This window comes from Tamandua tetradactyla, chromosome 8, assembly GCF_023851605.1.
Source record: "Tamandua tetradactyla isolate mTamTet1 chromosome 8, mTamTet1.pri, whole genome shotgun sequence".
NCBI lineage: Eukaryota > Metazoa > Chordata > Mammalia > Pilosa > Myrmecophagidae > Tamandua > Tamandua tetradactyla.
The window spans coordinates 13,833,585-13,849,486 of NC_135334.1; the positions used below are offsets into that span (position 1 = coordinate 13,833,585).

At 35.6% G+C, this 15,902-nt stretch overlaps 2 protein-coding genes across 2 annotated transcripts; both read left to right on the forward strand.

Annotated features, from left to right (window-relative positions):
• The first annotated feature begins 910 nt into the window (after positions 1–910).
• Positions 911–1,846, forward strand: LOC143643199 (olfactory receptor 8B3-like). Its single transcript, XM_077111958.1, has one exon. The coding sequence runs from the start codon at positions 920–922 to the stop codon at positions 1,844–1,846; it is 927 nt and encodes a 308-aa protein (XP_076968073.1). The 5' UTR covers positions 911–919.
• Positions 1,847–10,962: 9,116 nt separating this feature from the next.
• LOC143643200 (olfactory receptor 8C8-like) lies at positions 10,963–11,931 on the forward strand. Its single transcript, XM_077111959.1, has one exon. The coding sequence runs from the start codon at positions 10,987–10,989 to the stop codon at positions 11,929–11,931; it is 945 nt and encodes a 314-aa protein (XP_076968074.1). The 5' UTR covers positions 10,963–10,986.
• Positions 11,932–15,902: the final 3,971 nt, after the last annotated feature.

Genomic DNA, 15,902 nt, shown 5'->3' on the forward strand with positions numbered 1-15,902 from the left:
CTGTAGCTCTGAATGATTTCCAGGGTGTATTAGAAATTAAGTCTGCCCTGCATTCTCTTAGAATCAAAGGAGCCATAATGTTGAAGTTTGAAATTGCATTTCCAGGAACACAGATGTAAAAAACAGGCATCAGGAAGCTCAGCAGTTTTCTGTCTTAAAGAGGGTGAGTTCTGAATTCTATTCATACAGCTTGAAATTCCTTCTTATTTCAAGTTGAAGTCCAGGGATTAAGAAATGCTGCTTTTATTACCTCATAGTGTTCAGTCCTGACACATAAATTAATCAGATGGAGGAATCTGTTTGATGGGGCAGCAGAGATTGTTCAGCGACACAGGGCCCTCAGGGTTCCCATATTTCAGTGTATAAGTTCCCTGTACAGGGAGGGAACTCTCACTTCTCTACGAATGGCTTTTACACTTGACTTAGGGCAGCTACTGGACTTCTCCTAGATTCTGGCCCCTCAGTTTTAATATTGAAACCATGTTCATGGTCATGCAACAATGTCTAAACTGCATGAGAGGCCAGCTCCAAGTTTTCAGGCCCTCTTTCTCTGGTTTTACTGTTGGCAGGAGGGTTCATTTGAAAGAACAGATGATGAGATGAGAGAGAGGGATTTTGTCCAGGTCCATATTTCTTCTCTCTTTTTCTTTTGATTTTTCTAGCTGTCATATTTTCCCATGGAAGCACTTGTCTTCACAATGTGGCATAAGCTCTAAGTACTCATTACTATAACTACCTTTAAGGGCTTTAATAAAGGGAAATAGGCATCACTTGGTATCAGGGGTAAAGGCAGATTCTCTGGGTCCAAGACATTTACACTGTCCAGCCCACTTATGTGGTAGGAGATATTTTGGGAAGATCTAGATTATACTCTAATGCAAGCTTCTTCTCTTATTCCCAACAGATTCCCTATAGAATAATGGCTCCTGGAAATGGCTCTTTTGTGACTCAATTTATACTTGTGGGATTAACAGAATGCCCGGACCTCCAACTCCCTTTGTTCTTCTTGTTTCTAGAAATGTATATTATCACTGTGTTGGGAAACCTGGGCTTGATAATGCTAATTGGGCTGAATTCCCACCTTCAAACCCCCATGTACTTTTTCCTCTTCAACTTGTCCTTAATAGACCTCTGCTATTCTTCTGTTTTTACACCCAAAATGCTGACCAGCTTCTTATCAAAGAATATTATCTCTTACCAGGGGTGCATGACACAGCTCTATTTTTTCTGTTTTTTTGTCATCTCTGAGTGCTATGTGCTGACATCAATGGCCTATGATCGCTATGTGGCCATCTGTAATCCACTCTTGTATAACATTGTTATGTCCCCTAAAGTATGCTCCAACCTTGTATTTGGTTCATACTTCATAGCATTTTCAAATGCTATAGCCCACACTGGATGCATGCTAAGACTGACCTTCTGTGATGCCAACACCATCAACCATTATTTATGTGAGATCCTCCCTGTGCTCCAGCTCTCCTGCACAAGCACCCATGTCAATGAGCTGGTGGTCTTCATTATGGGAAGCATCAATGTCTTTGTGCCCAGTCTCACCATCTTTATCTCTTATGGTTTTATTGTTTGTAGCATCCTCCACATCAGTTCTACTGAAGGCAGATCCAAAGCCTTCAGGACCTGCAGTTCTCACATAATAGCCATTTCTCTGTTCTTTGGATCAGGTTCATTTACATACTTTCAGCCATCTTCAGCCAGGTCTATGAATGAGGGAAAAGTCTCTTCTGTCTTTTACACCAATGTGGTTCCTCTGCTGAACCCCTTAGCCTACAGTTTGAGGAACAAAGATGTTAAACTTGCCCTGAGAAAAACTCTACATAGAATATTTTGATCACCAAAAGGATCTCCTGTGCTGGTATGCTTTCACAAAGGGTTCAGTGTGTTTAATTGCAATATATTTAGTGGCAGCGTTCCTGCCATGTTTCTTTATTATCATGGTGAAGAAATTTAAGTCTTTTCTCAATAATTTCTTTCTAGTTTTTTAGAGTAGATATTGTTTTCCTCATCATTTGCACGATTTCTTCTCCTTCTTGCCTCTCTTTCTGTTTGGAAATATCATTAAGGAAGGAATTTATTATATCTCTATTTACATTGTCAGTTTGATCATTTTTTTTCTCTCCTGGAGTATGGTGAATGTTTCTGCAATTATTGAATAAAGTAATAATACTGTGACATATTGTCTTTGGAGGGAACGGGGATGCTGGTGCATGTTGTTCTGTGCCATTGGGAGCATAAATCAAGCAATATGCCTCCACTCCTGTCTTTTTATCCTCTACTAAGCAGGAATATGTCTCTTGCAAATGTTAGTGTATCACAGAGATAGAAGGTTCCATAAAGACTACCAATAACAAATCCTATTCACAGAAGTGATACTTTGCATGTTGCTTCTTTATAAAAAGTTTTTATTATTTACACCTAAACAAGTACAAAACAGATGGTCAATATACATTTATTTCTGGGATAAGAAAGTTAAACCTAGAAAGTTAGATGATATATTTAAAATCACACAGCTATTTGTTAATTCCTGAGTGAATTCTAGGTTCCTGAATTTAAGACTATTGCTCTTTTCTGTTATACATTGCTTCTATTTTATTTTATTATTTTTATTCCTTTTGTAGACATGACATTTGAGAAAACATTTATGTTTTGAAATTGACTACACTTTGTTCCAGAGGCCTACATGGATTTCTTTGAATGGTTTTGCTCTTTTTTGTATGAAAATAGTTTGATAGTTCTTTTTGTGGGAAAGGGAAGGTTTTTAAGTTTAGTGTAGTTTAGAAGTGATTGTCTCAAATACAAAACTGAGTTCTGCAAAATGAGACAAAATGCATTTTGAATGTTTGCTGGCACTTTTTTTAAGAGAGTATTTTTATTTTAGAAGACCAGCAATGCCCATTAGGCTGGGAACCAAAAGCCACTTGGTCAATAATGAGAGGTCCCTGTAGGAGGTGGTCAGTAGGGATTCAGAAACTGCATTTCACCCTGAATTTATGACCAGAGAGAGGCATTTTGTCATTATACTACAATGTCTATAAATACATGAATAAAATTAACATCTTGTAATGACTACACCATTAGTAGTTGTCAGGGAATGAAGGAAGAAGAGCTCTGGCCACATTTTGGGGGAATCAAATTGAAAGAGAATAGAAATATTCAGAATATAATGGTACAGGTAAGCAAAACTAGAGTTAACATTTAGAATGTCAAATAATGGGAAGATGAAATGCTGTATATCTTCCTGACATCTCCATTATGAGAAATCCCAGAAATATCATGGAGCTCACAGGATCTGTCTGTGTATATTGATGGTTTAGTTTATATGAAGTTGAGGAAACGTAAAGTTAACAGGGCTGGAGGAACTGGGAACAATGAAATCATACCGGTTTTGTTGGTTTCAGTGTGTTATCGCATATGGTGTTCTTTAAGCATTGGAAAGTTGGGTTCACTAAGAAGAAGCCAGAAGTGCATCAAAGAGAGAAACCAGGTGAAGTCAGAAAATAAGGTAGAACCATATGTAAGAGGTAGACACATAAGTCATGGCCAACATGCTGCCACCAGAATGATTCAGACTCCAGGAGAAATCAGGGTCTGTTGAGACCTTGATTTTGGACTTTTGGCTTCCCAAACCATGAGACGATAAATTCTTGCTGTATTAGCTAGTCCATTGTGAGGTATTTGCCATAGCAGCCCTGGAAGACCAAGACATGCTCTATCAAGGGACAATTCAAATGATTTTTCTATAATAATTACTATTTTACCATTTGTCTGATGTCCCTTCAAGATTTAAATATATGAGTTTTATCCTTGATAAAATTGACCTGTTTGTTTTTTAGATGCTAAGTGTTGCTAGTTACTTCTCTTTTGGTTTAAATGTCCATTCCTGGACCAAGTTGTTAATCTCCTTGGGTTTCACAAAAGTTCCATATATACATATATATATATATATATCATGTTCACCTAGGCTAGAGTGTTTTAATTTTTTTTCCTTGCAGTATCTTTGGCAAAATTATTTACCTATTGATAAAAGTGTGTGTACATATACATAAGTAAATAAGTAAATAAACTATTTAGGTTCTCTGTAGACATCGCAGAGGCACAATGCCATATTCCTATTCTGGACAAATGTGGTGAGATCTCTATCCCCCGGGGTAGAATTAACACCACCACTCACTCATCCCCGGTGATGAGTGCCAAGGAAAATAGTAACAGTCCCATTTTAGCAATATCCTTAAAGGAATTACCAGTGGGATTTGATGAAATTCCTTTGTTATAAGCTGTCAATGTGGCTTAAAGTACAATCGTATTCCCCAGTTTTGTCTTTTTCTTCTATTTTTTTTTTTTTTACCACTCTACCTCTTGTTATTCTGACTCTTCTTGTTCCTTTTTGAGTATGGCCAAACTGTACCACGTGCTGCCTGCTGCAGACAGTCACCAACCTTAGAGTGCATTCAGTAATGAAGGAGTCATTTATTGTTCCACACTTTATTGCCAAATAGCATTTACAGAGGATGATTAGAGGAGAAATATCACGTATCTCAGGAGAAATGACATATCATGTTATAATAAAGGCAGAAGGTGCTTTACGTTATAAAAATTGCATTCATTACTCTATCAGTGGCATCTAATATTTTGCAAAAGAGCATATGTTTCTTTATGTGAATTTTATTTTTCACAAAGAATAATACTGCATACTAAATCAGAGAAAACTTTTTAGCCATTTCTATTATTAATGATGTTTATCATAAAAGAGATGTATATTAATGATAATAAGCTATTTTCCTAGAAACATTTCTGAACTTAACTCTACCCCAACAAGACAATAAACATCTTTAGGTTACAGGCTATAGTCCCTTATTTTCCAGTACTTTGCCTGCTTTATGTATTAGCTTTTCTGGGTGGATAAGAAATAGTTGAACTGGATTATGTTGTTTAAATAACAATAATAAAATATTTATTATCACAAATAATAGTAAGATATAACAAATGTAAATAGAACAATAATAAGTATAATTTTAGAGTGTAATGTTTTTGAGGTCTGTAGTATGTTATCAAAAATAATAGCATTTATTGTTTTTATTTTTAGCATCTTATTTACAATTGCTTTGGACAAAATAATGTAAAGAATGCTTCTATGTTCTTCCACCACTTCTTGTTATAACTACAGTAGCATTATCAAGACCCGAAATTTAATGTTGTTTAATATGCAGTCCTTAATTCAAACATAAACAATTGTTCCAATTTTTTCTTTTGTTTTTTTTACAGTCCATGATCCAACCAGACTTTGCATTTAATTGTTACCTCTTTTTAGTTTTCTTCATTTTGGGACAGCTTATCAGTTCTACTTTTTATGTATGACATTCACTTCACAGTTTATTGCCATAGACAGTTTTAGTTTATAGGAAAGTTGTGTGTTTACAGAACAATCATACATAAAATACAGGATTCCCATACACCATTTTATTATTAACACATTGCATTGATGTGGAACACTTGTTACAATTGACGATAGCACATTTTCTATTTGTACTATTAACTGTAGTCCATGGTTTGACATAGGGTTCATTGTTTGTATAGGGTGTTTCCATGAATTTTATTTTTAAAATCTTTATCCTCTTACCATATACACACCCTTATATTTCACCATTTAACTGCCTGTTTCTCATCAGCCTTTGCTCCTGAATATTAGCATTCAATGGTGATACTCGCTTGAAAGAATTATTAGTGAAATGTTTGTCAAAGCATGATTTTTTTATTTTCATTTCTTCCATATAAGTTAATTGGAATTCTAGGGTAAGGAAGACTTACATCTGCCTTATCTATCAGTTATTTATCTTTTAATCTACCTACCAACCTACTGACTGACCAACATACCATCTATCTACATATTCATCTATCTATTCATTCCTCTTATATATATATATATATATAGTGTGCTCACAGGCAATATTTTATATTGTGTTATAATCCATTATGGTCACTATTTCTTTTATTGTTCAAATACTCTCACATTTAGCCATTAGGCTCCCTTCAGACTGACTCATGTCCTTTTGGCAAGTCTTCTAATTGCTTGAGTATTTCCTTATTTTCTGGCAACACAAGTTATTTCAGTGACATCCTTGCCCCAAATTCTGTCATTTCTTCTACCACTTCTTGGTCTTTGTACCAGAAAATGGTATTTTGAATCCTAGATTCCTGCACTAGGTATACCTATACTTATTGCAGAGGTAATGCTTCAAGGATCTCTGCAAACACATGTATGCAGAGATATATAATACATGAATTTGTATGTCTATTTATGTATATATATATATTAAAAATTATGAGTGTATATTGGTATCATCAATTTCAGACCAAGACAAATATGTTCATTCTACTACACCTTTCTTTTCTTATTTGTAAGAACCTTCTTTTTTGTTATTAACAGGTGGTTTACATCTATTTTCTTGCTCAATATATGTTTAATATTATCACTTATTTACTCAGTTCTAGTAATTTCAAAATAGATAACTCAGATCTCTGTGAAACCTGGTATTTAATTTTAAGTTTTCAAGCACCATGGTTGACTTTAATTATTCTTTTTCTTTTAATATATGGACTTTAAAATGGTTGTGAATGTCAGAACCATAGAGAGAGGAATGATCAGAGTATATCTAGTTTCCACTCCAATTTCTCCCCTCATTTTCACCTATTTTGCGTAGTAAATAAACTTATTAGTTTCTAGTGTATCTTTTCTGTGATTCTTTTGGCAAAGTTAAACACACATGCTGAAACGTGAAATGTAGCACAATGTACATATTATTTTTTGCATATTTTATTGAGATGTATTCACATTTGATATATTCCATCCAAAGATACGATTAATGTCTCACAGTACATCACCTAGTTGTGCAATCATCATCACATTATATTTTATACCATTTTCATTGCTCCAAAAAGAAAATTATCAAATAGACACAAACAAGGAATACAACACACCCATATGCCTTATTTCCCCCTATTTTTGACCCCTAGTAATGGGGTAGTACACCAGTTACTGTTGATGAAAGAATTTAAAGTATTATTGTTAACTATACTCTGTAGCTTACAATACATATTTTCCCATATACCACTCTGTTATTAATTCTTTGTAACAGTGTTGTACATTTGTATTAGTTCATACAAGAACTTAATTAAATTTAGTACTCCTTTCAACCAAATTAACCTATAATACAGAACAATTACTTATATTCCCAAGAATGAGCTACCCTCACCGCATTTCTATTTCCAAACATTTTAAATTCAACCTTGTTATCCATTCTGAACATATTAGGTAACTACTCCCCCTTTTTTAGCATTTGTCTATCTCTAGGTATTCTATATTCTACTTTTAAGACTCTGAGTTTACATATTCTAGTTCATATTAGTGAAATCATACAATTTCTGTCATTTTGTGTCTGGCTTATTTCACTCAGCATTATGTCAGCAGTCATCCATTTTATTGCATGCTTCTTACTGCTGCATAATATTCCATCATATGTGTATACCACATTTTATTTATCCACTAATCTGTTGATGAGCATGTGGATTGTTTCCATCTTTTGCTAATTGTAAATAGTGCTGCTATAAACATCTGTATGCAAATGTCTGTTCCTGTCCCTGTTTTCAGATCTTCTGGGTATGTACTTTATAGTGGAATTGGGAGGTCAATTACTTAGTTTTCTGAGTATTCTAGTTTGCTAGCTGCTGGAATGCAGTACACTGGAAATGGAATGGTTTTTAAAAAGGGGAATTTAATAAGTTACAAGTTTACAGTTCTAAGGCCATGAAAATGTCCCAATTAAAGCAAGTCTATAGAAATGTCCAATCTAAGGCATCCGGAAAAAGATACTTTGATTCAAGAAGGCCAATCAAGTTCAGGGTTTTTCTCTCAAGTGGAAAGGCACATGGTGAACATGGAATCAGCTAGCTTCCTCTCCAGGCTTCTTGTTTCAAGAATCTCCCCCAGGGGCATTCTCCTTCATCTCCAAAGGTCGCTGGCTGGTGGACTCTGTCTCTCTCGGAATCTCATGGCTTTCTCTCTTGTTGTTCTGTCGTCATTCTCTGCTCTCTCAGAATCTCAGGGCTTTTCTAAAAATACTTCCTCTTTTAAGGGATTCCAGTAAAGTAATCAAGACCCACCTGGAATGGGTGGAGACACATCTCCACCTAATCATGTAATGCCCACACTTGATTGAGTCACATATCCATGGAGATAATCTAAAGTTTTCAACATACAGAAGAAATGACTGTCTTTACAGAATGGGATAAGGATTAAAACATGGCTTTTCTAGGGAACATAAATCCTTTAAAACCAGAATACTGAGGAAGCACCAAACTGTCTTCCACAGTAGCTGTACTATTTTACACTTTCACCAGCAGTGAATAAATCCTATTATTTCTCCATATCATCTCCAACACTTGTAGCTTCCTCTTTGCTTCATAGTACTCATTCTTATAAGTGTGGGATGATATCTCACTGTGATATGGATTTTCATTTTCCTAATAGATAATGAAGATGAACATATTTTCATGTGTTTTTAAATAATTTTTATTTTCTTTTTGGAGGAATGTCTATTCATATCATTTTCCCATTTTATAATTGGGTTGTTTGTCCTTTTATTGTTGAGTTGTAAGTTGTTTTTTTTTTTATAATGGATACCAGACCTTTATCAGATATATGGTTAGCAAAAATTCTCTCCATTGTGTTGACAGCCTTTTAAACATTTTGACAAAGTCCTTCAAAGCACAGCAGTATTCAGTCTTGAGGTGATCCCATTTATCTACTTTTTCTTTAGTTGCGTATGCTTTGAATGTAAAGTCTAAGACGCTACCTCCTATCACTTGGGTCTTGAAGAGGTTTTCCTATAATTTCTTCAAGGAGTTTTAATGATATTGGCTCTTTTATTTAGGTCTCCCCACTTTGAGCTAACTTTTGTATAGAGTGTGAGGTAGGGGTCCTCTTTCATCTCTTTCGATATGGATAACCATATCCAGCCCCATTTTTGAAGAGATATTCTGTTCCAGTTCAGTAGATTCAGGGCTTTGTTTAAAAGCAAGTGACCATAGCTCTGAGGGTCTATTCCCGAACTCTCAACTCAATTCCATTGATCAACATGTCCATCTTTGTGCCACTACCATGCTGTTTTGACCACTGGGGGATTATATTAAGCTAAAGGCAGAAAGCGTTAGTTCTCCTACTTCATTCTTCTTTTAAAGGATGTTTTTGGCTATTTGAGATCCCATTCCCTTCCAAATAAATTTGATAACTAACTTTTTGAATTCTGAAAAGCAGGGTGTTGGAATTTTGGTTGGTATGGCATTGAGTGTGTAGATAAGTTTGGGTAGAATTGACATCTTTGTGAATTTAACCTCCCTATCCATGAACACTAATGTCTTTCCACCTATGAAGGATTTCTTTGATTTCTCTAAACAATATTCTGTAGCTTCTGAGTACAGGTCCCTTACATCCTTGGTTAAGTTTATTCATAGGTATTTAATCCTTTCAGTTGCTTGTGAATGGAATTTTTTTTCTTAATAGCCTCCTCAGTTAGCTCATTACTAGTGAATAGAAACACTACTGATTTTCATGTTGTTGATCTTGTGTCCCACTACTTGGCTGAATTTGTTTATTAAATTAAGTAGCTTTGTTGTAGATTTCTCAGGATTTTCCAAGTATTGGATCATATCACCTGCAAATAATGAAAGTTTTACTTCTTTCTTTGACATCTGAATACCTTCTATTTCTTTTTCTTGCCATTTGCTCTTGCTAGAACCTCTAGCACAATGATGAGTAACAGTGGTGACATGGGGCATTCTTGTCTTGTACCCTAACTTAGAGGGAAAGCTTTCAGTCTCTCACCATTGAGTATGATTATAGTTGTGGGTTTTTTATAAAATGCCCTTTAGCATATTGCAGAAATTTCCCTATATTCCTACCTTTTGAAGTGTTGTTGTTGTTTGTTTTATCAAGAATGAATGCTGAATTTTGTCAAATGCTTTTTCAGCATCAGTCGAGATGACCATGTGATGTTTTTTCCTTTTGATTTGTCAATGTAATGCATTACATTAACTGATATTCTTACATTGAACCACCATTGCATGCCTGGAATAAATGATCCTTTGCACTGGGAATTAGGAATTTTTCTTGTGAAATAGAAGCTGAGTAGAACACTGAGTATGAGAGGATCCAATAGTAGGTCTATGATATGGGATATAAACACAGGCTCATTAATTTCTACCCTCAAGAGTCTTATTAACTTGAGGGAAAATCATGTGGGAGGGGATAATTCTCTGCATTTCTGATCAATCTCACCAGAAATATAGGACCTGAAGTTCATTCCCATTGAAGCTAACTGACTGTTTGGGAGGCTTATCTGAGGTTGTTGTTTTCTTTTTTGCAAGAGAAGAGGACCTTCTAGGCAAATTCTTAGGTAGAAGTCACAGCTGATTTCCCAGAATATCGCTTCTAGCCTGTTGAAGAATGAGGATGGTGCTGATGGCTGGTGATTCCTTCATCATTAGGTACTATGTCTATTGTAGTTCAGTGGGGACAAAGGACCCTCAAGACCCAGCAAAGTGAAGTCTCAAGGCAAAGGAATCATCCCAGACTTACTAATTTCCTTCCAAACCCACAATTATATAACTCAAGTCCAGCCCTTGATGTGAGCCTGAAGTAAACCATGTCAGAGGGAGGAAATGCTGAGGCATTAGGAGGTCTACCAGCATCCTCTGCACAGTTAAACTCAAGCTGAGCAAGGCAAGGGGAAGAAGGTATGACAGTCTAGACTTTCAGGCCTGGGGAATCTTGTTAGGAGTTCAAGCTCGTGGATACCTTGCTTTGTGCCTTCATCTTGGAAACAAGCATATCCAGAACTCCTTCTGCAGACAAAGTTTGAGGGTACACGGCTGTTGTCACCTTTACCCTTGTTCTTACAGCTCATTTCTCTGAGATTTATGGCTGTGGAAAATGACTCTTTGGTGACTGAGTTTATCCTGATGGGATTAACAGACCAACCTGAGCTTCAGCTGCCTCTATTTTTTCTGTTTTTGGTGAACTGTGTGGTCACCATGGTGGGGAATTTGAGCTTGATAAATCTCATTTGCCTGAATTCTCACCTTCATACCCCCATGTACTTTTTCCTCTTCAATCTGTCCTTCATTGATCTCTGCTATTCATTCGTCTTTACCCCCAAAATGCTCATGAGTTTTAATTCAGAGAGGAACATCATCTCTTTTGCAGGATGCATGACACAGCTATTTTTCTTTTCCTTCTTTGTTGGCTCTGAGTGCTATGTGCTGACAGCCATGGCCTATGATCGCTATGTGGCTGTCTGCAAGCCCCTACAGTATACTGCCACCATGTCCCCTCAGGTGTGTTCTCTTCTGATGTCTGCTTCATATATGTTGGGGTTTGCAGGTGGCATGGCTCACACTGGGTGCATGATCAGGCTGACCTTTTGTGATTCCAACATCATCAACCACTACATGTGTGACATCTACCCTCTGCTTCAGCTCTCCTGTAGTAGCACCTATGCTAATGAGCTTGTGTCTTCAATTGGTGTGGGCATAGTTGTCATAGTATCTAGTCTCATTATATGCATATCTTATGGTCTTATTCTTTTCAATGTCCTTCACCTGTCATCAGCTAAGGGCTGGTCTAAAGCCTTCAGCACCTGTGGCTCCCACTTAATTACTGTTGGCATTTTCTATGGATTTGGGCTGCTCACTTATGTCAGACCAATATCTGCTGGGTCTTTGGGTCAGGAGAAATTTTTCTCAGTGCTTTATACCAATGTGGTCCCCATGCTGAATCCCCTTATCTATAGCCTGAGGAATAAGGACGTCAAACTTGCTCTGAAGAAATTCCTGAAGAGAATAACACACAGAACAGAACCTTAGTGTGTTCTTAGTCCCTGCCTCCATTGCTGTGTCTATTTTCTCCTCTTTGTGCCACATCTCATCTTCCTCCTATTCTTGTTTTACATCTCTTCTTCTTTCCTTCTAAAGTCTTCTTTGAAGAGTTTCAGTCAAACATATTTTCTCACTTTTCAGTTAACCCTTCACTCTTTCAATATGTAGAGTTATCCATTTTATTTCTTAAAGAAAAAGTTAATTGTATTCATAATATGCATCACATTCCTTACAAATACTGCTGAAAGAAAAGTCTCATCATCCTGTTTCCTAGTTGAAGAAATAGATGTCTCTAGATCAAGATCACACAGCTAATGTTGCACAACCCAGTGAAGGTATGAAAGGAAAGAAAGGAGATTGTGAAAGAAGGGAGAGAGATTCTGGAGTTGTTTCAGATCTGAAGGAGGGGTCATCATGGGAAAGATGCCTTCAGCCAAAGTGACTGAGCAGAGAGAGTATTGTCAAACTGGAAATATGCACATGTTCCTAGAGAGGTTTTGTTTTCAAGGTGGTCATACAGGGTCAGCCACAAAATAAGTTTTAATCACAAATTAAAAAAAAATAATAGAGATTATTTCCTGAGATGGTGAGACTGAGGAGTTTGGGAACAATCCTCCCTATTGAGGCATGTCAACACTTTCATACTTGTATGTGGCTTTTAACAGGTTTATTAGATATTATCCTGTTATTTTGTCTTGTTGGAACCAAACCTTAGAGTTACTCATGATAATTGACAATGGTAGGAAATACAGCTCCACAAAATCTGCTTGTTTGATGTGATACATGCCAAACAAACAAACAAACAAACAAAAAAACTGTCCATCACTATTTTCTTCAGTGTAATTAAGAATTAAGATACAAAGCCCCTCACAGTGTGTATTTCATGGAATGTGGTTAAGTATGCCTACAAGTTGTTACAAGTATTATGAGTTTTGAAACATTTGAAAACATTGGTATTTAAAAATAGGCTTGAAATATAATAATGCTTGTTAAAAAATTGCTTAAGCCTGATTAAATTACTATGAGAACAAAGCATGCAATATTTATACGTATTATAATATTTGTCTCATCATTGTAATCCTTTTGAAAATTCTGACTTCTCAAGAAGAATCTGAAGGCATACTATCTGCTTCTATCATTCTTTTGGCTATGCCCATTCAATTACCTGGTTTGAATCTTTCAGCTGATGCACATATTTCAAAATTTCACATTTTAATAAAGATGTAAAATAAGGCATAGCTTATTAATGTTTAAATTTTTGGTACTTAACTGAAAATATCAAGTGAATCACTAGCATAGCACACTTGTGATCTGAGGACTGAATCATACTGATGTGTTTTCGCTGGTGGATTCTGAGTAAGCAACAGCATGGGTCAGTTCTGGGAAGTCAACAAGTTTAATTCACAGTTGAACTTATATTCTTGTATTGACCTTCAAAATCTAATCACTTTAATTTTTAAAATTAAAAGCACATTTAATAATATTTATAACTAAGTTGTCTAAATTCAAAATTCACTTTTTTGGATTTTATGTAATAGGAAAACTAGATACAATATTTTAGAATATAAAAGCTATTTAATTTATAGCTTTGCTATTTATAGCTATTTAATACTTGGAAGCTTTGCATTTGTTAATTGGAGACTTTCTTAAACTCATGGATTTTGTTAAATATATCTTCCTTATCTTCTCATATATCATACATATTCCATAAGATATTGTGGGTGCCTGATATAACAGGATACATTGTCTTTTGAAGTCTAGATTAATCATGAGTTCACAACACACTCAATGTCCTATTCAACAGCCAAACCAGGAAGCAGCTCCATCACCTGAAGACCAGCTATAGCAGGCACAAGCATAGGGGGCAGCACCCATTGCAGACATGTGCCTTTGGGGCTGCTGAGGGGCCCCAGGAGCACAGTGTACGGCCTTAGGGGCTGCAGTCTTAGTGATGGGAGTCAGGCTGGGGATCCTGATGGTGCCTGCTACAGGCAGGACCCCAATCTCAGTCTCTTCCTATCAGGCACTTCTCTGCTTTCAATGTGTCCTATTTTTTCTCTATCTCTGAGTGCTGAAGTTATTCCATCTTATTTGCCTAGAATTCATCCACTCATCTTTTCAGCCTGTGTATTTACTGCAATGATCCTCTTATCCTTCTATTCTAAAGAGAAATGTCCCTATTTCTGAAGTGATCTACCCACTGACTCTCATTTCTCATGTTCTGGTTCCCCACCAATTATGAAGGGTAGTTGTGCTGGTAATTCTTGAGTCTTGGTGAAGAGTCCCTTTCTGACCTTGGTAACCAAGCCCACCAGATCTGGGGCTTTTAGTGATGATGCTTTTCACTTGTACTCACTTTCCTGAGAGAAGCTGGTGGCCAGTGGTCCTGGCAGTGATCATCTTGTGACCGCAAGTAGAAAATCTGGTTATAATGGACCCTGCGTTGAGGAAGCAGGGACAGAAAAGGATCATAAGAGATCAGGTCTTAGTCACATCATCCAAAATGCTGGTCCTTCACCTGAGTCCAGCAAAGCATTTGAAATTTCTTCTAAACAAAAGAATTTGCTTTTTATTATTTAAGATTTTTTTTCACAAATGTCAACTTTCTTCACAGTAATTGGTTCTCTGTAGCTATGAAACATGTTTCTAAATGTATATATTTGCTTATATTATATAGAATTAGTCAGCAAAATTGATGACTTACACTTACAAATTACCTTTTGATTGGAAAAAGATTGTAAGCAAAAATTCTTATTTAAATTTGTGAAAAAGTCAGAGAAGAAAATTTAAATTATAATTTAAAATATTGCTTTTAACTGTAATACTACACCTTTCAGTATTCTAATTGAATTTCTATTTGAGGCATTAGTTCATTTCATTCTTTACTGCTCTTTCAGATTTACAGTTTTAACATATTTAAGTAACATGAAATTCACTCAAATATTTTTTTATTGCAGACATTTTGAAAATTTGAGAGCAGGTGCAATGAAAAACATTTCATTTCTCTCTTAGCTATTATCCTTTGTGTATGATATAAAGGCTAGTAATAATTTTCAGCTTTTTTTTGTTTTTGTTTGCTGTTTATTTTCTTACTAAAGAAGTTGTAGATTTCCAGAAAAACCATGTGAAAAATACAACATTCCTATATATTCTCCTATTGTTGACACTTTGCATTAATGTTGTAATTTTGCTAACTGATGAAGGAATATTAAAATTGTACTGTTAACTACAGTCCATTCTTTACATTAGTTGTATTTTTTCCCCATATACTGATCAATTATTAATACCTTATAGTAGTGGAGTACTTTGTTATAATTCATGAAAGAACATGTTTATACTTGAACCATTAACTCTATTCCATTTTTTATAATAGCGTCACTGTGTTATACAAAGTGCTATATTTTCCTTTTTAATCTAGTAGTATACATAAGTAGTAAAATTTCCCATTTTAATCACATTCACATATATAATTCAGTGCTGTTGATCATACTCATAATAATGTGCTATCACCACAATTAATTTCCACAACTTTACAATAAACTTAAAAAGAAATTCTGCACAAATTAAGTATTAACTACCCAATTTCTACTCCAAATTCAACACCTGGTAACCTATATTCTAGATTCTCTTGTGAGTTTGCTTTTCCAATTAGCTCATATCAGTGAGATCATACAATATTTGCCCTTTATATCTGGTTTATTTCCTTCACATAATGTCTTCAAGGTTCATCTATGTTGTGTGTATCAGGACTTTATTCCTTTTGTGTTGAACAATATTCCTTTGTATGTATATAACACATTTTGTTTGTCCACTCATGGATTGATGAATTACATTGTTTCCATCTTTTGGTGATTGTAAATAATGTCACTGTGAACATCGGTATGGTGCTGTCTCTTCATGCTTTTCAATTCTTTTTGGTATATACCTAGTAGTGGGATTGCCAGGTCATATGGTAGTTC